Genomic DNA, 22,640 nt, shown 5'->3' on the forward strand with positions numbered 1-22,640 from the left:
CGTCACACGCAGTAACACCCAAATGTGCGCTCAGCACCCCCGGTGGAGTAATATTGTAAGATCTGACAGGCGCCAGCAACACCTGGGCAGAGGAACGCGCCATTGTGTAAGAAAACTATTTTTTAATGTAACCTTTATTTAACTAGGCAAGTCAGTTATCTTCGATGGAATATTCGTCTTGCATCGGCCGAGATGTAAAGTGGCAATTTTAGTCCAATAGAAACTATGCTTTAAATGCGATTTCGTAATAACCATTTAAAGTTATTTTCCTTGTTTGACATGAAACAGAAAGCAGTATGTGGGTTGGATGTATGCCTATAATATTGCCACGTTCATGTTCTATTCGGTACTAGGAAACTCTGACATGTCCAACATGCTGATAGTAATTATAAGCGTGTCGCGTTCAACGAATCATCAATTCGGACATTTTCGAGTTTGTTAGTGCCGACCAGAATACGAACGCGGCAAAAGACAATTGTAAGCCTATATGGATACAGTGCCTGTCTATAGACAGTCTGCACCCCTGTCAAAATGTTAATATTTTGTTGCATTATAGCCTGGAATTAAAATGCATATAGTTGTTTTTCACATTTATCTACACATCCTACCCAACAACCACAGTGTCCACAGTGTCTCCCGACCCCTCTTGTCTCAGCCTCCAGTATTTATGCTGCAGTAGTTTATGTGTCGGGGGCTAGGTTCAGTCTGTTATATCTGGAGTATTTCTCCTGTCTTATCCGGTGTCCTGTGTGAATTTAAGTATGCTCTCTCTAATTCTCTCTTTCGTTCTCTCTCTCGGAGGACCTGAACCCTAGGACCATGCCTCAGGACGACCTGGCCTGATGACTCCTTGCTGTCCCCAGTCCACTTGGCCGTGCTGCTGCTCCAATTTCAACTGTTCAGCCTGCGGCTATGGAACCCTGACCTGTTCACCGGATGTGCTACCTGTCCCAAACCTGCTGGTTTCAACTCTCTGGAGACAGCAGGAGCGGTAGAGATACTCAGAATGATCGGCTATGAAAAGCCAACTGACATTTACTCCTGAGGTGCTGACCTGTTGCACCCTCGACAACCACTATGATTATTATTATTTGACCCTGCTGGTCATCTATGAACATTTGAACATCTTGGCCATGTTCTGTTATAATCTCCACCTGGCACAGCCAGAAGAGGACTGGCCACCTCTCATAGCCTGGTTCCTCTCTAGGTTTCTTCCTAGGTTCTGGCTTTTCAAGGGAGTTTTTCCTAGCCACTGTGCTTCTACACCTACATTGCTTGCTGTTTGGGGTTTTAGGCTGGATTTCTGTACAGCACTTTGAGACATCAGCTGATGTAAGAAGGGCTTTATAAATTGATTTGATTTGACCTTCTTAGTGAAAAAAACTGGACATTTGTAAATAAAAAAATAACAATAATAATAATATGTAAATAAAAAAAGTTTTATCTATAAAAATTTTAAAAAGAAATAGTTGTGTTGGATAACTGTTCCACTCTCCTTGTAATAGCAATCCTAAATTAGCTCAGGTGTAACCGATTACCTTCAAAATCACACCAAGTTAATTAATTGGCTTCCATCTGTGTTAAATTGTAGTGATTCACATGATTTCAGGATAAATTCAGCAGTTCCTGTAGGTGCCTCTGCTGGGTAGTGAATTGCAAAGCAAACATGAAACATCAAGGAGCTTTCAAAAGAACTCGGGGACAAAGTTGTGGAAAGGCACAGATTGGTATAAAAAAAGGCCTTGAATATCCCTTGGAGCACAGTCAAGACAATTATTAAGAAGTAGAATGTGTATGGCACTACCTAGACCAAGCCGTCCCTCCAAACTGGATGACCGAGCAAGTAGGAGACTGATCAGAGGGGCTACCAAGAGTCCAATGGCAACTTTCTTATTTTATGGTATTACAGCGGTCTGCAAATAAGCCAACGGCAACTTTGAAAGAGCTACAAGCTTTTATGGCTAAGACTAGTCAAAGTGTGCATGTGACAATATCCCAAAGCACTCCACAAATTTGGCATGTATGGTACAGTGGCAAGAAGGAAGCCATTACTCAAGAAAGCCCACCTTGAATCCTGTTTTTAAGTATGCAAAAAGATACTAATTCTGTATCCATGTGAAACAAGTTGTGGTCTGACAAAATTGAACTTCTTGGTCTAAATGCAAAGCATTACGTTTGGTCGCAAACCTAACACGGTACATCACCTAACGAATACCATCCTTACTGTGAAGCATGGTGGTGGCAGCATCATGTTATGGGGATGTTTCTCATCGTTAAGGTCTTATCCAGATAGAAGGGGAAAAGCCAGACATTTTGCTTGTTTGTAGGTGACCAAATACTTATTTTCCACCATAATTAGCAAATAAATTCATTAAAAATACTACAATGTGATTTTCTGGATTTTTTTCTAATTTTGTCTGTCATAGTTGAAGTGTACCTATGATGAAAATTACAGGCCTCTCTCATCTTTTTAAGTGGGAGAACTTGCACAATTGGTGGCTGACTAAATACTTTTTTGCCCCACTGTATATGTAGATCGATCGACCTCTCATGGAAATCAATTGCTATTTGCATGTGACATTGGTATGGAATGCACTGGAATATTTATCCACCGTTAACATTATGGCTGGTGGGACGCACTCTTTGATGGTAAACAAAACTAAGTGGTTTTAATTTCATTGAACAATTGCAGATATGCTTCATGATATTAGCATTTCCTGAACTGACCGACAGATGTCACCAGAGCTTAGCCATAGGTTATAAACCACCATGTAATATATGTCTGTTCTCCTTTAAAAAATATATATATTTGTTTTTTGTTGTTGTTATTTGTATATATATAATATACTATTTTTTTATAGCAGAAAAAATATTATACATACAAGTATACCAACAGACAATGATAACATATGCTACGGGTTACAACAAATTACAGATTATACAAAGACCTTAAAAGATGCACACATATTGATTGTTTTAACAGCTTTCTTATTAGAATAATGTAGAATGGTCTTAATGTACTGCTCAAATTCCTTACAGAAAACACAGAAGAGTGTTTTTTTAAATTGAATTTACATTTATGAATACGACATTTTGCCATTATCACAATTAGATTTGAGGTCAAATTGTTTTTCTTTATCCTTTTTATAGTTAAGGAAACCGAGCAGCACATTCACCCATAAAAAAACTAAAATCATCAAGAATGTTAACAATTATTAAGCTATTAATATCTTTCATTCATTTCTTTACATGTAGACAATGCCAAAATCAATGCAAAACTTTTTCTGGATTCTCAACACAAAAAGTATTGTTAATGTTAATGCATTTTGAGTTCCTTCATGATTCGCAGGATAATACTTATGGACCATTCTGAAAGAGACCTCTTTGACCTTGTTAACAAGCAGGTATTTGTGTGGTATTAACCAGACTTTTTTTCCCAACAGATATATATGTCTGTTCTCACCATTTCAATAGCTGCATTTCACAACCTGTGAAAACCTTTGGTGGTAAAAGGACTATCTTGCTCTAACTGTTGGTTTGAGTTATAGAGGGCTATCGGGGTGGTGTGTCCATTAAAACACAGATGGTGGTTTGCGGTTCAATGGGCTGTTGACCGGTTTATTACTTCAATTGAATTGAAGATGAGAGATTTAAGGATGTGATGGTTAACAAGGATATAAAAACATACATGAATAAACAAACAAATTTATCAAACACTAAATGTTCTCAATAAAATTATAGTTGAAATTAAGAAATAAGAACAAACTTACTTTGTCATAAACGCATCCAAAATACAGAATATTACAAGAGAAAGGTGTCTTGTAACAAAACACTGAAACTGAAATAGTACGGTCTGCCAAACTAATATTTCTTCTTCTTTGGGACTAGGTTGGTGGATCACATCCAATTTAAAGGTACATACACTGCCACCTACTATGCTAAAGTGAGGCCAGTCACGGCGTACCTACATTACATTATCTTAATTATTCCTGTTCCTAAAAATAAAATAAAATGCACCAACTAACCCTACACCTATATACACCACTATTACATAAAAATATAAATCACCACCACATTAACTCTTCTCCAGTAAAATATCATTGAACCAGGTACTTCTCTGCAGTTGCCATCTACACTCAATAAAACCCCACTACCCCGTTCCACTACTTTGATCATATCTGACCCTGCCAACAGCCTGGGAGGATGGGACACAAATAACTGATGATTGGCTGAGAGAAATTGATGATAAAAACATTGTGGAGACTGTTTTGTTAAACTTCAGTGTGACATTATCGATCATAGTCTTCTGCTGGAAAAACATATGCTTTATGGCTTTACACAATCTGCTACATTGTGGATAAAGATTTACATGTCTAACAGAACACAGAGGGTGTTCTTTAATGGAAGCCTCAAAATAATCCAGGTAGAATCAGGAATTCCCCAGGGCAGCTGTCTAGGCCCCTTACTTTTTTCAATCTTTACTAATGACCTGCCACTTGCTCTGAGTAAAGCCCGTGCGTCTATGTATACGGTTGACTCAACACTATACACGTCAGCTACTACAGTGACTGCAACACTTAAAGAGCTGCATTTCGTTTCAGAATGGGTGGCAAGGAATGTTAGTCCTAAATGTTTCTAAAACTAAAAACATTCACTAAACCCAAAACCTCAGCTAAATCTTGTAATTTATAATGTGTAAATAGAGCAAGATGAGGTGACTAAACTTCTTGGAGTAACCCTGGATTGTAAACTGTCATGGTCAAAACATATTGATACAACAGTAGCTAAGATGGGGAGAAGTCTGTCCATAATAAAGTTCTGCTCTGCCTTTTTAACATCACTATCAACAAGGCCGGTCCTACAGGGCCTAGTTTTATTGCACCTGGACTACTGTTCAGTCATGGTCAGGTGCCACAAAAAGGGACTTAGGAAAATTGCAATTGGCTGAGAACAGGGCAGCAAAAGCTGGTCCTTGGATGTGCACAGAGAGCAAATATTAATAATATGCATGTCAATCTCTCCTGGCTCAAAGTGGAGGAGAGATTGACTTCATCACTACTTATATTTATGAGAGGAATTGATATGTTGAATGCACCGAGCTGTCTGTTTGAACTACTGGCGCACAGCTTGGACACCCATGCATACTCCACAAGACATGCCACCAGAGGTCTCTTCACAATCCCCAAATACAGAACAGACTATGGGAGGCGCACAGTACTACATAGACTACTACATGGAACTCTATTCCACATCAAGTAACTGATGCAAGCAGTAAAATTAGATTTAAAAACATAAAAATACACCTTATGGAACAGTGGGGACTGTGAAGCAACACAAACATAGGCACAGACACATGCATACACACACACGTATACATGGATCTTGTATTGTAGATATGTGGTAGTGGTGGAGTGGGGGGCCTGAGGGCCTGAGGGCACACAGTGTGTTGTGAATGTATTGTAATGTTTTTCAAATTGAATAAACTGCCTTAATTTTGCTGGACCCCAGGAAGGGTAGCTGCTACCTTGGAAGCAGCTAATGAGGATTCATAATGAATAAAAATACAAATACACCACGCCTCAACTCACCCTGTAACGCAGGGGTGTGCAACTCTAGTCCTCGAGGGCCTGATTGGTGGCACACTTTTTCTCCATCCCTGTGAAACACAGCTAATTAATCAAATTGCATTCTAAACTGAAGATCATGATTAGGTGATTATTGGAGTCAGGTGTGTTAGCTGGAGCTGGGGCAAAACTGTGACACCAATCAGGCCCTCGAGGACTGGAATGCCCACCCCTGCTGTAACGCTTCTGAAGTTAAATCTCATCTACCCAAATACTTCTCTGCAGCTGCCACCACAACATCTATTTTCTGTGATTTACTTTCCATTTCTGCGGTACAGTTGATAACCATTACTATGAACTCTAAGATTCCAACCTTACTGAAAAATAACTCACACGTTACTCTATCCCTCTGTACTGGCTCAAATCTACTTCTCACTGGGATCCTCTCAGGATCCCTCACCTTTGACCCATCCTCCTCCATTTTCTTCACTGCCTCAGCATATGACACCCTCTGAGTTGTCAGCTCCACACAGGTTGAATCATGGCCCTCCATTCCTTCCATTACCCCCTAATCAGTTGCCAAAGACTCCCTCTGTAGCACCACTGGAGTAACTATCAGAGTTGAGAAAAACACTGTGACTCCGCTGCCAGACGCCACTCACTTCAATACCTGGAATGAACTGATTGAAGCCATTTACCAGTCCATCAACTAAACTCCCCCTCAAAACTCTGGTTCTACAGCTATTGACAGTTCTCAATGTGAGATCCTGCTCCTCCAGCACTCCCAGAGAAATTGCTTCCCAGAAGACCTCCATATACTGGAAAGTGGTAAAGTAGTCCCTTTGAAAAGCCGCCTCCAAAACCTCTCTTCTGAATTGGACAAGTCTACAGGTCTCATTCGAGTTGGGAGCATTCTCCGGAGAGCTGAGACTCTGGAACCAGAACCGGTGCACCCAGCAGTGCTGGATCCGAAGAACGCTATCACTCGCCTCATCAAACACTATGACAAGCTTTCCCATCCTGGTGCCGATAGGTTGTTTGCTGATATCCACTGCCATGTCTAGGTTCTGAAGGGACATCAACAAAATATCTGTAGCCATAAACAATATTCATACACTTTCACAATAATTACGCATAATTATAATTAATCATGAAATATTCCATGATGCTTAGTTATGTTAGCACAGGTTTTCCTTTATTTCAAAATCAACATATGGGCAAAGACTAATCCATACACAGCCATCATCACTAACACGTGACATAGACAATACAAAATAAATATACATCAACATCTCCATTCACTTTGTTCTTCATTATCAAATAAATATTAAATACGTTCATCATATTTTTCCTAGTTCATTGCAAAGGTGTCTCAAAATACTTTATGGAAATAAAAGAAATTATATAAACAAAAATCTAACTCTTTTAAAAAATTATCAAAACTTGTCGGTTACAAAATATTTGCACTTAAAAAAGATCCCAGTATTTCAAATAAATAAGATATATAAAACAATTTATAGTTGATATTTTAAAATATTTCCTCTTTTTCAACAATGCAGAGGATAAACAAGTCCTCTCAGTTGCTGTTTAAAAATGTCTTCAGTGTAATTTTTTTTGTAAAAATAAATAAGTCAATAAATAAATGCTGAATAAATAAGCAAAATTAACACAACATGAATAAATAATATATTAAACAGACTCAAATTCATACACAACAATAATAATGAAACCACAAACTATTCCTGGAAGTGCAATATCTATGCCCATAAATACTATCAACATTACTCAATAGGGTTGGAACACAAGTACACTATTTTGGAGCGTATGTTATGATGGGGTATTGGAGTCAGTATACTGCATTCTTAGTCTGTTCTGTACAATTAAAGTGGATGTCTTTTTTTATTATACCCCTCGTAAGTTTCCCAAACACCCACACCAACACAGTTTACTTCAATGTGCACAAAAAACACTTGTGTGTCCATTGATCCTGTTAACCTTCATGCAAACAGGGAGGGGAGCAACATGAAATGGACAACATATTTTCTCCAAAACAAATAAGAGAAAAACCAAGTATATATTCCAAAAGCAAGGGATGATTATTTATGGTTGTTGGGTTTTGTATGCCCAGACACCATGTCACCTTGCCTCTACCCTCTTCTACCTCCCTTTCGTATGTTCCATTATGTCTCACCACACTTTTAGAGACTACACTTCGATGCCTTTTACTGCTTGGTTGATGGACTCCAACAGAGCGCGGTTCTCCGGGTTTTGGTAGCAATCTTTATTGGAGAACATATGGGTCAAGGTGTCCACGTAATTATCGAAGTTCTGGTCCGACATAGGCTCCTGCTGAAGTAAACACAAGTAACGCTTTAAAGACAAGTTGTATGCGTTAATTTGTAAGCGAGTGCCGTTGCATTTGTGGAGAGTATGTGGGTGTGCGTGAGTGCATGCATGCTCTGAGTGATCCATCCCTATGTGTAACTCACCATGTGTGGCAGCCGGATGTTGGACAGGCTGCGGATCAGAGCTTGGCTCAGGCCAGACAGCTCCATGTACAGGGCATCATTCCTCTCCTCGATCTGCTTGTTTTCCTCCTCCATACTCTTCAGGTTCTTCTCCATGGATGAGATCTGGAGCAGAGAACCACCAATCAATCAACCACAGTTCTTCAGTCAGCCACAAACCAGTCACAAACCAGTCAGAAACACTTTTTATACCATCTGTTTTTGATTTTGAATTGAATTAGGAATGTATGGTCGGGACAGTATTTAGTGGGTATTGTTAACAAGTGTCAGACTCACCTGTGTGTGCAGGTTCATCATATCATCCTCCATCTCTGAGTTGGACTCACTCAGTTCCCCGATCTCTTTGTTCAGCTGCTTGATATCTTCATCATTATCCAGAACTGGGGAAATTAAGCAACCAGTAACAACCAATAAAACAACTAGAAACAGTCAAACATAATTGATTTTTTTTATATTATATATATTAAGATCATCCCGTTTTACTGATGTATTGTTGACTTGACCCACTCATAATATTGGGACAAATCCTAACTTCCACTGAAATCAATGCATGACTAAGTGAAAATTTGAGTTAAGTGGAAATGACGATTTTCCCTGTTATGCAGAAACTATCAGATGAAACATTTAAGGTACTGTATATCCCCAGACTTACCATCACTGGCCTTGAACTTTGCTGTAATGTACTCGTCTCCAGGGAACCTGGTTCTCTTCTTATTAGCGGAGGCTCTGGGACAACCAGAGAGACTAGGAGCAACAGAAGAGGAAAAGAGAGATGAGGCTAGTGATGGAGCACTGCTGGAATAGGGCCAGTTAGTTCAGTTCATTTTAATATGCCAATCAGTTTTTTGTCCAATATGTTTTGCTGTGCTTTCAAAACCTGACTAGATGTAAAAATCTATCGAATGAAATGAAATCATAAAATAAACAAACTCAATAATAACCTATAATAGGTTAATTATATTTCAGGTTTAGGCCCAGCTTTGTGTAAAGTGTTTGCACGAACCCCGCCAAAAAACAATTGAATTTGATTGAGTGTAATACCTGCGGTGTGTGAGGAAGCTGCCGTTGGCGTGTCCTGATCCATCACAGCCGGGGGTGGGACAGGTGGGGCCCTCCGTCTTGAAGGCCTTCCAGGAGAAAGGAGAACCGTTGAGGAGCCCCTCCTTCTGACGCCGCGCTGCCAGCGGGCACCCATAGGCACTACGGTGGGTGGCATACTTCCCACTGATGTGGCCCAGGCTGTCACAGCCGGGCACCGGGCATCGACTAATGGAGGGGGGAAAGCCAGGGACGACAGGGAATGAGAGGGAAAGATAGAAAGAGAGAGACAGAGGAAAGCAATCAGTAATAGTTTGAAAACTCGAGGCCCGAATAAAGGGTGGTCTGTTGTGTGGATGGTAAAGAAAAGGAATGGTTTGTCGTGGACCAACCTTAAAAGCTCAGGGTCTTCCTTGTCATCCTTGGTGGGTGTTGTCTTGACGGCACCTTTCTTAGCACGGGGGCATCCAGACAAACTGACAGAGACATAGAGAGAAATTTGAATAAAGTCCTTTTTTAGATTATCCTCCAGTTGGATTTTCTAGGATGACTTTTTTTTAAACAAAAGCAATAAATGATCTGTGCATACCTTCTATGGGAGGCGTAGTTTCCAGTGATGTGACCTGATCCATCGCATTCAGGGGTCGGACACCTGGGAGTCAACCAGAGAGAAGTCAGGTCAGCATAGCACTTCATGAGATATTCATATTTGTTGCAAATGTAGAGATGATATGAAAGCGCTTTGTCATAAAAGTAGCTAACACTTTCTCTATGGGATAGAATTTGTTTGATACAGATCGCAGCAGAAGGAAAACACATCCCCGCACATTGTAATGACAATACAAAGGGTTCAGTCATGTCAGTATAAAGTAGGGTTAGAACAGGGATAGGAAACTCTGGTCAAGGAGGTCCGCAGTGTGTGAAGGTTTTTATTCCAGCCCAGCACTAACACACCTAATTAAAATCCTTGATGTCAGACAACAATTAAGTTTTTAGGTGTGTTGGAGCTGAACTGGAACCATTGCCTGCACACATGCCTGGGTCAGAAAGAAGGAAGGAAGGGGTAATACAAGCACAGACATACTTCAGTTCAGCAGAGTGGGCAGCCATGAGGGTCCGAAGAGACTTATCAGCAAGAGGACAGCCTGACAGACTAGAAGATATGGAAAATATATATATAGACAGAGTATATTGTGTAGTCATTTAATTAATGAGGGCAGAATAAAGGAAAGATCTCGATCACAATCATAACAATGAATATTGTTTACAGGACTCATAGTAGCACATGATAAGAGCAATAGAGAATAGTAATTATTGAAAGTTCACGATTTTTTTATACAGATGTGTAGATTAGTTGACATTCAGTGTCAGTGCCTAAAAAACACTATGAATGCAGCTGTAAGACGTACAATGTGAATCAGCGCTACCGACTGCATTGGTTGTAATGCAGGGGAGTAGGGCTGTGTCATACCTCCGATGTGAAGCGTAGTTCCCAGTGATGTGCCCACTGCCATCACAACCTGGGGTGGGACATCTGGAGATAATTGGGAATGATTAGAAATTCATTAATGAATTCGTTCAAAAACATGAGGTTGGATGGCAGTACTACTTTGAACTGAATTCTATATACTGGCGATGTGTCAGCCTTGATATTAGAGTACTAGGTAGAGAGACATAGATCATTCAAATGTAGGTTATTTTTTTACTTATAACGTTGTTATGAATGCTGGATTGAAGTTATTTTAGAGTATTCTTACAGTAGAACCTCTTTTTTGCAGTCTTTGGGTGAGAACTGGACCTTGAAGCTGGACGTGGTGACCTCGCCTGGGTACTTCCTGTCCTCCATGCTCTCCTGGGTGATGTCATCATCTTCTGCGTCAGAGGAGGTGTAGGAGTGGGCCACATAGTCCATCTGGCAGAAGGTCAAACAAACACAGGTAAGGATGGAGATTATAGTTTATCATTTAATCCACCCTTTATTCAAACCAGGATGTCCCATGAAGGAAAAAAAGCTATTTTACAAAGATGACAGCTCCAGTATAAAACAAATCATGCAATCAGAACATATAGTACATGTAGACAATGCCAAAATCAATGCAAAACTTTTTCTGGATTCTCAAGACAAAAAGTATTGTTAATGTTAATGCATTTTGAGTTCCTTCATGATTCGCAGGATAATACTTATGGACCATTCTGAAAGAGACCTCTTTGACCTTGTTAACAAGCAGGTATTTGTGTGGTAATAACCAGACTTTTTTCCCAACAGATATATATGTCTGTTCTCACCATTTCAATAGCTGCATTTCACAACCTGTGAAAACGTTTGGTGGTAAAAGGACTATCTTGCTGTAACTGTTGGTTTGAGTTATAGAGGGCTATCGGGGTGGTGTGTCCATTAAAACACAGATGGTGGTTTGCGGTTCAATGGGCTGTTGCCCGGTTTATTACTTCAATTGAATTGAAGATGAGAGATTCACAAAAAAATACAGTTTTATATCTTTATGTTTGAAGCCTGAAATGTGGCAAAAGATCGCAAAGTTCAAGGGGGCCGAATACTTTCGCAAGGCACTGTAATCACACAAGTCTCACCTTGCCATATTTCCAATTCTCGTGTATCACTGGAAGCTGAGGCTAGAACACACACTAACCTCTCTCAAGGCTATTACATGATTATAATTCCAATGGTTTGGTGTTAGTCGCAGTTACCTCATCCTGCTCCTCCTTCTCTTTGGGACAGTTTGGCTTAGTGAAGTCCAGAGGCCCCTCCAACTCCTCCTGTAGGTGGCCTTGGGACGAGGGAACATCTCCCGGGGGCTGCGAGGAGGAGGAAGAGCAAGGGTCTGGTGATTGCATCCCTTCCATCTTGATGGGCTTTTTCATGCTCAGGTCCAGTGTCCCATTCTCATCCACTTCAATATCTATGTCCTGAAGGTACAAGGACTATGTTAGTGTGTGTGTGTGTGTGTGTGTGTGTGTGTGTGTGTGTGTGTGTGTGTGTGTGTGTGTGTGTGTGTGTGTGTGTGTGTGTGTGTGTGTGTGTGTGTGTGTGTGTGTGTGTGTGTGTGTGTGTGTGTGTGTGTGTGTGTGTGTGTGTGTGTGTGTGTGTGTGTGTGTGTGTGTGCGTGTGTGTGCGTGTGTGGGTAGTAATGCAGTGTGTCTAATAAATAATTTCAAGAGGGAAGAATATATTCTTTATAAAGTCAACCACAAACAGGCTAGGCTGGGCTGAGCTGGGTAGCTGAGAGGCCTACCTTGTCAGCTGGGTCCTGCTGTTTGGTGCGAAGGTTCTCTGGACTCTCCCAGCAGCGTGTGGACAGGTTCAGAATGGCAGTGGCAGCCATGTGAGCAGCCTCGGCATCATGGGTGTAATCATAGCCACTGGAGGACGAGGAGGAGCTGCTCTTTGCATATCCTCCCGAGAAGCTATGGCCCGGGGACGTGGCCTTAGGGAATGGTTTAGCTGTAGAGGAGAGAGGGTGGGTGTGTGCAAATTAGAATTTACCTTCACAGTATAACATGCACCAAGCCGCCATTACAGTTCTCCTATAACCAGCAGGGTCGTGATCCTGGACTACCAACCAATTTCTCTCATGAATACTGATGTGAAATGAAAAAGTTATGTTTTGTTAGTTAAAGGGACAGTTCACCCAAATTACAAAATTACATTAATTTCCTTACCCTGTAACCAATCTATGGGCAAGGTAAGACAGCAATAAATTCCATAGTTTAGTTTCCCTGGTATGCTAACATTTAAGGAAGTCATGAGACTTATGTTTGCATTTTTCATGCATCATGTTCAACTCATCTATAAGTTACTTTGTTGAGCTTCAAAATCAATTGGGGGAGATACTTTACACCCAAACAGCTACAGACCTATATCTATCCTACCCTGCCTTTCTAAGATCTTCAAACAGATTACCAAACATTTTGAATCCCACCGTACCTTCTCCGCTATGCAATCTGGTTTCAGAGCTGGTCATGGGAGCACCTCAGCCATGCTCAAGGTCCTAAACGATATCATAACCGCCATCGATAAGAGACATTACTGTGCAGCCGTATTCATTGACCTGGATAAAGCTTTCGACTCTGTCGATTACAACATTCTTATTGGCAGATACAACAGCCTTGGATTCTCAAATGATTGCCTCGCCTGGTTCACCAACTACTTCTCTGATAGAGTTCAGTGTGTCAAATCGGAGGGCCTGTTCTCCGGACCTCTGACAGTCTCTATGGGGGTGCCACAGGGTTCAATTCTCGGTCCGACTCTCTTCTCTGTATACACCAATGATGTCGCTCTTGCTGCTGGTGATTCTCTGATCCATCTCTACGCAGACGACACCATTCTGTATACATCTGGCCCTTCTTTGGACACTGTGTTAACTAACCTCCAGACGAGCTTCAATGCCATACAACACTCCTTCCGTGGCCTCCAACTGCTCTTAAATGCAAGTTAAACTAAATCATGCTCTTCAACCGATTGCTGCCCGCACCCGCCCGCCCATCCAGCATCACTACTCTGGACGGTTCTGACATAGAATATGTGGACAACTACAAATACCTAGGTGTCTGGTTAAACTGTAAACTCTCCTTCCAGACTCACATTAAACATCTCCAATCCAAAACTAAATCTAGAATCGGCTTCCTATTTCGCAGCAAAGCCTCCTTCACTCACGCTGCCAAACATACCCTTGTAAAAAGGACCATCCTACCGATCCTTGACTTCGGCGATGTCATTTACAAAATAGCCTCCAACACTCTACTCAGCAAATATCACAGTGCCATCCGTTTTGTCACCAAGGCCCCATATACTACCCACCACTGCGAGCTGTACGCTCTCGTTGGCTGGCCCTCACTTCATACTCGTCGCCAAACCCACTGGCTCCAGGTCATCTACAAGTCTTTGCTAGGTAAAACCCCGCCTTATCTCAGCACACTGGTCACCATAGCAGCACCCACTCGTAGCACGCGCTCCAGCAGGTATATCTCACTGGTCAACCCCAAAGCCTATTCCTCTTTGGCCGCCTCTCCTTCCAGTTCTCTGCTGCCAATGACTCTTATCTCCCTCACTAGCTTTAAGCACCAGCTGTCAGAGCAGCTCACAGATCACTGCACCTGTACATAGCCCATCTGTAAATAGCCCATCCAACTACCTCATCCCCATACTGTATTTATTTATTTATCTTGCTCCTTTGCACCCCAGTATCTCTACTTGCACATTCATCTTCTGCACATTCTACCATTCCAGTGTTTAATTGCTCTATTTTAATCACTTCGCCACCATGGCCTATGTATTGCCTTACCTCCCTTATCCTACCTCATTTGCACATGCTGCATATAGACTTTTAATAATAAAACAAATAAAACAAATAAAATAAAATAAATGCTAATATCGGTCTCATGACTTGACTAAGAATGTGGAAACAGTGCCAGGGAAACAAACCAGAGTATGAATTGCTGTGATACCTTGTCCATAGAATGCTTACAGAGTAGAAAAAACTATGTCATTTTGGTTTCCAACAGAAATTCAACAAATGCCAAGATCATCTTACATTTGAAGGCTTTGGGTGAGGTTTGACTGGTGGCGGGTATCTTTGGAACCAGCAAAGGCTTCCCAAACACCTGGACGTCAAAGCTTGCATAGTCGAAGGAGACCTTGGAATATTTCTCCAGCTCTTTGGCCAGGTTGGCACGGGGTGTGGCAGGCACCATGTTGGGTCTGTAGCCAAACTGAGGGATCTCCAGCTGCTTCACAAAACACATAGGTCTGTAGGGGAGAGAGAGAGAGAGAGAGAGAGAGAGAGAGAGAGAGAGAGAGAGAGAGAGAGAGAGAGAGAGTGAGAGAGAAAGAGAGAGAGAGAGAGAAGGTGAAAGGTAAGAGACAGAGGTGGTAAAACAGTCAGAACATTTTCTATAAGATAAGGGGTAAAAGATTAGTAAAATGCATCAGATGGACAGCTATTGTCGTAAGTGGAGATATGGAGAAAGGGAGGACCAGAGAGGGCTCACCTGAGAACTCTGTCTGAATGGGGGCTCCCAGTTGGGGGCTCGCTGACTGAAGGCTGGGGGTGACTGGGGGTGACATGGCCCCCCTTGGAGAGTTTCTCTGCAGCTGCTATGGGACAACCGGAAAGACTGAGAGGGACAAAGAGAGATAGTGAAAATGTATACCGGAAATAGAAGGTCAATGTCAGGTTGTAATTGTTGGACAGTATAATACCTGCGGTGTGTGTTGCGATTGCTGTTTACGTGACCCTGGCCGATGCATCCTGGAGTTGGACACTTCAGCACGTTCTCATGCATGGCCAGTACTAGGGAGAGATAGACAGAGAGATGTAAGAATGTGTGTCAATTGTCCAAAGGAGTATGTGTAATGTTTCGCTGTTAGAACTTTGGTATTAGAGTGTTAGTGCTCTGCTAGTACTCACTCTCAGGTGGGATCCTATCTTTGTGAGGGCACCCAGAGAGGCTGCGGTGGTGGGGGTACAGCCCAGTCACATGGCCCGTCCCATCACACCCAGGGGTAGGACATTTCACCTCCTTCTTTTCTGGATAGGAAGGGGAGAGATGTTGAGTGAGCAAAATCCCTAACAATTGGAACATGATTCTGATTCTATGGCGGGTTAAAAGATATCCTGATAAAGCATAAACTGTCCTACCTTTGCTGTGGTGTCCTCTATGTCGCATGGCTTGGTCCATGGCTTTGCTGGCCCTGTCGCCGGGGCTGTGGTAGTGCTGGTGCTCTGGAGACTGTTGGTCGACGTGCGGCCCTCTCACCTGCTCGGCCTTCAGGGCGATGGCTTGCTCCAGCAGTCCCAAGTTCCCTCGGGTCATATCCCAGGTCTCTGAGTCATCTGTCACACCCGAACCCTGTGAGAGACATTCATCTTCCTCCTCCTCTTCCTCCTCCTCTTCCTCAGATCGTATCTCAATGACCACTGTGGTAGGTGGGGCTTTGTGAGAGTCGTGGTCCTCTTCTTCCACCTCCCCTGCTTCTGTTTCCTCCTCTTCTTCCTCATCCTCTTCTTCCTCCTCCTCTTCCTCCTCTTCAGTCAACGGGGAACCAATCTTTACCTCCCCCGCTGCCACTTCTACATCCTCACATTCCTGAGCAGGAGTACTAGGGGCAAGAGGGATGGCAGGCTCCATGTAGACCACCTCATCCTCCTCTTCCTCCTTTTCTTCCTCTGACTCCTCTTCCTCCTCTTCCACCTCCTCCTTCTCTTCCTCCTCCTCCTCCTTTTCCTTTCCCTTCTTCTCTTCTTCCTCATCTCCCTCCTCTTTTGCCGGATGCCTGCTATAGTCGCCACTGGAATACTGGTGATCTGAGATCTCCTGACTCACAAATTGCCTCTTCTCCTCTTTCTCTTCCTCCCCTCCTCCCTCCTCCTCCTCCTCTCCTACCTCCTCCTTTTGCTTCTCCTCACTCTCTGCTCTCCCTGTTTCATTGTCGCCTTTGGGATGCTCTATTGTTCTGTGTACATCAACGGTATCCTCATCTTCCTCATCCTCCTCCTCAGCGGCCTGTATCTCTGCCACTACTTGCTCCTCCTCTTTGTGTCTGTCTGCCTCTGCCTCTGCTTCTGCCTCTGTGGTAGCTTGCTGTTGGTTTGTGGTGGCTGTGTCCTTCTGCGAAGTCCCTGCTTCCGGTGCAGCTATGGTGTCGGACTCGACAGACGTCTCTTTTTCGGTGTCTTCAGGTATCACCTGTGAGCAATCGGCTGTGTACAGTGCAGAGTTGAAAGGTTATTGCTAAATAATGAGCTCTCTCTGTATTTGTCTTTCCATCAATACTTACTTTAGTATCATTATCAATCTGCAATAGCCAATAGCAATCCATGATAAATGTGATATATTCCTTGGATTCTGGTCTTCTCTTGACTCACCTTTCATGGACATGGCTGGGTTTGGCATTTTGCTATTTTCCTTCTCTTTCTGCTCCTCCTCCTCTGACTCCTCCCCCTCCTTATGCTCTGCCTCACTGGCGGCGTCACTGTCTGCTGTGTTGAAGCCCTCGTCCATGGCCAACTTCAGTTGCACGGTCTTTTTCTTGGGGGCGGGTTGATTCTCTTCTGCCTCCGCCTCCACAAGTTTCCTCTTCTTCACTATTGGGCATCCAAGAATGCTATGGGTGCAAGGTGAGGAGATGGATGTTAAAGTCTTACTCCAGTCTCCTTTTCATCTCATTTAACACCTGATTTACTTAACAAAAGGCACATCTCAATAGATGGTCCAGGTATCCTCATGGCATGGCGCAAGTGGGGGGAGGAGCCTTTCCTCTTTGGTTCTCTACTGTTCCTTGAGCAAGGAGGGTGGCCGATGACATCACAAAGTCACCATCAGACCAATGCCCTACTCCTTGAAGTTTGCAGTTGTCTAAAAAACACTATTTTGCTCAAAACATATTTTTTTACCCTTTAGTGTATGTACTGTTTTTATACATGGGATATTGTTTTTCAACAGGTAAAGTTAAAAAATCACTGGAGAACTGGAGAACGAATTACCCTTAATACCACTAAATGTGGTATTTTTAATGGAGCTTTTTCTCAATTTAATAGTATTTGTATTTAAAAAACGGTGTTAGCAGAGGAACTTGAGAGCTAAGAGTTGGTGGTGGTTAGTCTAGTTAGTATATCATACCTTCTGTGTCGTGAATATCTCCCAATGACATGGCCTGAACCATCGCACCCGGGGGTGGGGCAGCTACTTAGTGATACAAACAGAAAACAAACATTTGTTTTATTCATTTTGCACAATGAATATGTTCAAACTTTGTATGTGCTTTTCAGTTCATCACCAGCCTAGTTTATTTGCTCTGAATCTCTGCATGCTCTGGTTTTAGTGCACCCAACCAGTCTAAAGCCATATTGTATTTTTCAGGACTACCTGTATACAGTAATAAGACAACTGTGTGGCTGGATTCAATACAGTAGCAGAAAAAAACCTATTCTCTCACCTTAACTCTGCTCCCACGAGTTCAACGGGTACTGGGGAATAAAAAGACAGAGAGAGAACAACATAAAACACACACTTATCCTAAATACACGACAAAGGAAGCCGTTTCAATTAGTGTGTGTGAATGTGTGGCTGCGTGCGGTGGCTGCGTGCGTGCCTACTGTACGTGCATGTGTGTTTGGCCCCAGCTCACCTCTGATGCCTTTTGAGCGGGTCCGGGTTCTCGTTTCTGCTGTGTCCTGACTCATCTGAAACACACAGTGTCATGACACTGCACTTACTATCTGTCTCTCTTTCTCTTTTTCACACACCCACACACACACACGCACACGCACACGCACACACACACACACACACACACACACACACACACACACACACACACACAAACACACACACACACACAAACACACACACAGACACAGCTTCTCACTTTGATTCGAAGGCTCCTCTTGGTCTCACAGAATCTGCTTATTCTGTCTCCTCGCGTCCACCTCTGGTTCAGCAGCTGCCCTCTGAACTCATGTTCTATTGGTGAGGAGAGACATAGGACACACAGTCAAGGTTATACAACAACAGCATACAGCATACATCAGGGTTGGGCAAACCTTTTGGCTTGAGAGGCCCATCGGGATTTCAAAATTCAATGATGGGCCGCAGAGAGGCCTAGATATTGGAACATTGCTGTGGGGAGTTGTTTCCATTCAGCCACAAAAGCATTAGTGAGGTCGGGCACTGATGTTGGGCGATTAGGCCTGGCTTGCAGTCGGTGTTCCAATTCATTCCAAAGGTGTTCAATGGGGTTGAGGTCAGGGCTGTGTGCAGGCCAGTCAAGTTCTTCCACACCGATCTCGACAAACCATTTCTGTATTGACCTCACTTTGTGCATGGGGACATTGTCATGCTGAAACAGGAAGGGGCCTTCCCCAAACTGTTGTCACAAAGTTGGAAGCATAGAATTGTCTAGAATGACATTATATGGTGTAGCATTAAGATTTCCCTTTCTTGGAACTAAGTGGCCTAGCCTGAACTATGAAAAAAAGCCCCAGACGATTATTCCTCTTCCACCAAACTTTACAGTTGGCACTAGGCATTTGGGCAGGTAGAGTTCTCTCCACCAAACCAAGATTTGTCCACTGGACAGCCAGAAGGTGAAGCATGATTAATCACTCCAGAGAATGCGTTTCCACTGCTCCAGAGTCCAATGGCGGCAAGCTTTACCGCACTCCAGCCGATGATTCGCATTGAGCATAGTGATCTTAGGCTTGTGTGCGGCTGCTCGGCCATGGAAACCCATTTCATGAAGCTCCTGACAAACAATTATTGTGCTGACGTTGCTTCCAGAGGAAGTTTGGAACAAGATAGTGAGTGTTGCAACAGAGGACAAGAGGATTTTAAGCGCTTCACGCTGCAGCGCTTGGTGGTCCCATTCAGTGAGCTTGTGTGGCCTACCACTTCGTGGCTGAGCCGCTGTTGCTCCTAGATGTTTCCACTTCACAATAACAGTACTTATAGTTGACCGGGGCAGCTATAGCAGGGCAGATATTTGATGAACTGACTTGTTAGAAAGGTGGCATCCTATGACAATGCCACATTGAAAGTCACTGAGCTCCTCAGTAAGGCCATTCTACTGCCAGTGTTTGTCTATGGAGATTGCATGGCTGTGTGCTAGATTTTATACACCTGTCAGCCACCGGTGTGGCTGAAATAGAAGAATCCACTAATTTGAAGGGGTATCCACATACTTTTGTATATATTGTGTACATACTTAGACAGGCCTATACTGGTAACTTCCTAACCTAACTTTCCTTTCTAACCTATTAGGGATACTGTATGACATGCTTTATTTTTCTGTGTATGGCAATTTCATTCCATGACATAATGTAATATTAATTGTTGGTGTTCTTATTCATTGTTCTTATTATTTGTGTACAAAATGTTCTAAAAAGATTAAACACAAAACGATCCTTGAAGGGCACGCCTAGAAAATCATCACATGTTCAATCTGGACAGAGCTACAGGTAAAAACGGTGGATGGTTGATAACAGGGTGATAAATAACCATGACTGTTATTGCAAACACAACAAACTCCCCATACACAATAGGGCTGTGTGGTTGGGATTCTCCCAGAGAAATATAAGATAACAATACAGTAGGCCGAAAAGTACACAAGGCCTGCCCATGTGCTATGTTCCAAGATCATGTTGCGTTAAACATGCAGCAATGTGCAAAAAAATATGTATCATACAGCATTTTAGGCATACCTATGATTAGGCCTACTTGGCCTATAAAGTTTGACGTTATAACCAGTGGTGATTATATTGTTTGAGGAATAGCCTTTAATGAACCAGACAGTTAATCAGTATATACTAAAATATTAAACTGCATTTACAACAGAAATGCAACTAGCCTACCCAAAGCCACCTCCTCGACCATGTTAGCCTATTTTTCATCTCTCTTGCACATCATGTAATTAGACCTAAAGGCCTAGAGTAGGACACATTTGAATACATTTAAATTATTTATGAATATGTGTTTAAAGAGAAAGAAAATGGCTTCGTGGCTTTGTTTATCGGCCTTGCACAAAAACACCACGGTGCTGTCCATGGTGCTGCTAACACGACCTCACACACTCCGCTATGACACAACGTTAATCGGTCTTGCTTTAGTGAGAGAGAGCCTTCAAATATCAAGTTTGGGTGTGTTTTTCTAGTGCTTTTATAATAATAAGGTCGTTGTAATGGCACTCTTAGCGCACATAGCCCCGGGAGATGGTGACATTTGAGGGGCACATGATCATCGGCTCTCGGATATGTAGCTCCACCTCCCCCAGTTTCCTACTGACACATTTTACAGTCATTGACTACAAACACGACCCCCTGCGAGCCGAGTAGGAAAGCACAGGCAAATAGCACAGGCAAAGCAGCAGTAGGCCCATTGCAAAGCCACTTTGTAACCAAATAACATGCCGGTTTAGGCCTTGATCATCGATTGAACATCCACACACACAGAAATATAAAGACAAAAAACATACACGAGATAAGAACAAGAAAAGTAGGCTTCATTGCACGTATAAAGGCATATGCTTCTCCGGATTGCAAAAACACAAAATGACTTTCACAATAGAACCCTAAACCGAAACAAATATGCCTAGTGGTTCAAATATTATTTTATATTATCACCCCGGTAGTCTACTTTTCTATAGGCTCTTCGTAATGGAAAGAAAGGATAAACCATAAAATACAATTACATGGCTATGTACAATGCCACACAATAGGCCTGCAGCTTTCAAACTTATCAACATTAGGTCTATATGCCTCTTTTCTCGAAGTTTCAGAAACCCTAAGCAACACGAAGTCCGATACAAATCTCACATTAATGATTTTACGAACTGTGAACAAAATAGCTTATCTGAAACTCATATCAAAAGAGTCCGTCATTCGTCCGAAATGACATTCTCTGGCCGTTTGGATTAGTTTTGGATTACCAAAACAGAACTGTGTGTTCTGTTTGTTCATGCCATAAATCTATAGTACTGAAGGTTGTGTGAAATAAGATACAATTATGTTCTATATGAATTAGCATCCTAAAGAGAATGTATCTTTAAGAATTAAGACCGGGACATCCATTAGGCGATAGAAACCAACAGCAATTGATGTTCGTGAAAAGATAATAAATATGTTTACAATCTGATTTCAAATACATTTGAGGAACACACGCATTTAACTATACTACAGAATTTGAAACCATAATATGATTATAAATACCATTATTGAATGGCTCTGGTTGCTTCGTTGTTTTCAAGTAGGTAAGGCGGGCCTCCTGAATCCTATTTCAACAACTTCTTCTCAGCGTTGAATACTACCTCCACAATATCCCCGCAACTCTTTCATTGACCGTTAGAGACATCAAACATAATCCGGAGCTCAGTGCTCTTCCACCAGTCTTCAGTTTACAAAAGCAGCATTACTCCAACTTTAAATGTAGAATAGCCTACTCCAAAATCCATAAGCAAAAAAACATGGCTTCATTTGCCTTTGTCAGCGAGAACAGGCCTACGTAATATTGCCTTACCTTTCGCTCATGGGTCATTGTTCACCCCTCCCCCCATGCTCTGACATCACCATAGCAAAGCCCACAACATAGCAAAGCCCACAATCTAAGAGGTGGCTTCGGGTACTCCGGTATTTTGTTAGATCAGTTATCATGCTGCAGCATCAATCATAATTTGTTGTAGTCTACACCCTCCATCAGCATCAGTATCAAGGTAAATCTAAGCACCGTAAAAATATTTGGAAGATTTCAGTAGCCGGGGTGGTGCGTGCCTTAGTTTCAGCACCATGGACAGTAGCTAGAGCGTTGTGCTAAAACGGCGGTCCATAAACATACTGTAACGTTGGTCCGTATAGATGTGGTAACTACTCTCAGAGCTAAATATTTAAAAAAAATCCAATTCACGCCGATTTCAATTCCTTCAAAGTTAACTTAAATACCGATGTTTTTTTTAAGAAAAAAAACTATCGATTGCATGGTGTCTGTTACAGGCAGTGTCTTCGTA

The 22,640-nt window shown here is 42.3% G+C and overlaps 1 protein-coding gene and 1 long non-coding RNA gene across 4 annotated transcripts; one reads left to right on the forward strand and one right to left on the reverse strand.

Moving 5' to 3' along the window:
• The first annotated feature begins 20 nt into the window (after positions 1-20).
• LOC135528109 (uncharacterized) lies at positions 21-2,391 on the forward strand. Its single transcript, XR_010453505.1, has 2 exons — positions 21-106; positions 802-2,391. It is a non-coding gene; the product is annotated as an uncharacterized LOC135528109 (long non-coding RNA).
• Positions 2,392-6,737: 4,346 nt separating this feature from the next.
• Positions 6,738-22,137, reverse strand: LOC135528110 (myelin transcription factor 1-like). Of its 3 annotated transcripts, none has more exons than XM_064956934.1 (23): positions 21,850-22,137; positions 18,516-18,610; positions 18,276-18,330; positions 18,084-18,114; positions 17,768-17,830; positions 17,014-17,252; positions 15,787-16,848; positions 15,556-15,675; positions 15,348-15,438; positions 15,137-15,262; positions 14,680-14,894; positions 12,382-12,590; positions 11,837-12,055; positions 10,888-11,042; positions 10,602-10,664; positions 10,215-10,283; positions 9,720-9,782; positions 9,523-9,606; positions 9,134-9,358; positions 8,745-8,836; positions 8,369-8,472; positions 8,054-8,197; positions 6,738-7,913 (listed from the first exon to the last, which is right to left on the reverse strand). In XM_064956934.1, exons 3-23 carry the CDS (start codon positions 18,328-18,330, stop codon positions 7,770-7,772), a joined length of 3,573 nt encoding a protein of 1,190 aa, XP_064813006.1. In that variant the 5' UTR covers positions 18,516-18,610; positions 21,850-22,137; the 3' UTR covers positions 6,738-7,769. The 3 variants fall into 3 exon arrangements, with proteins under 3 accessions (XP_064813006.1, XP_064813007.1, XP_064813005.1); XM_064956935.1 differs by having other exon boundaries at positions 11,837-11,944; positions 17,768-17,833; XM_064956933.1 differs by having other exon boundaries at positions 17,768-17,833.
• Positions 22,138-22,640: the final 503 nt, after the last annotated feature.

Source organism: Oncorhynchus masou, chromosome 33 (genome assembly GCF_036934945.1).
Source record: "Oncorhynchus masou masou isolate Uvic2021 chromosome 33, UVic_Omas_1.1, whole genome shotgun sequence".
In the NCBI taxonomy this organism is placed as follows: domain Eukaryota; kingdom Metazoa; phylum Chordata; class Actinopteri; order Salmoniformes; family Salmonidae; genus Oncorhynchus; species Oncorhynchus masou.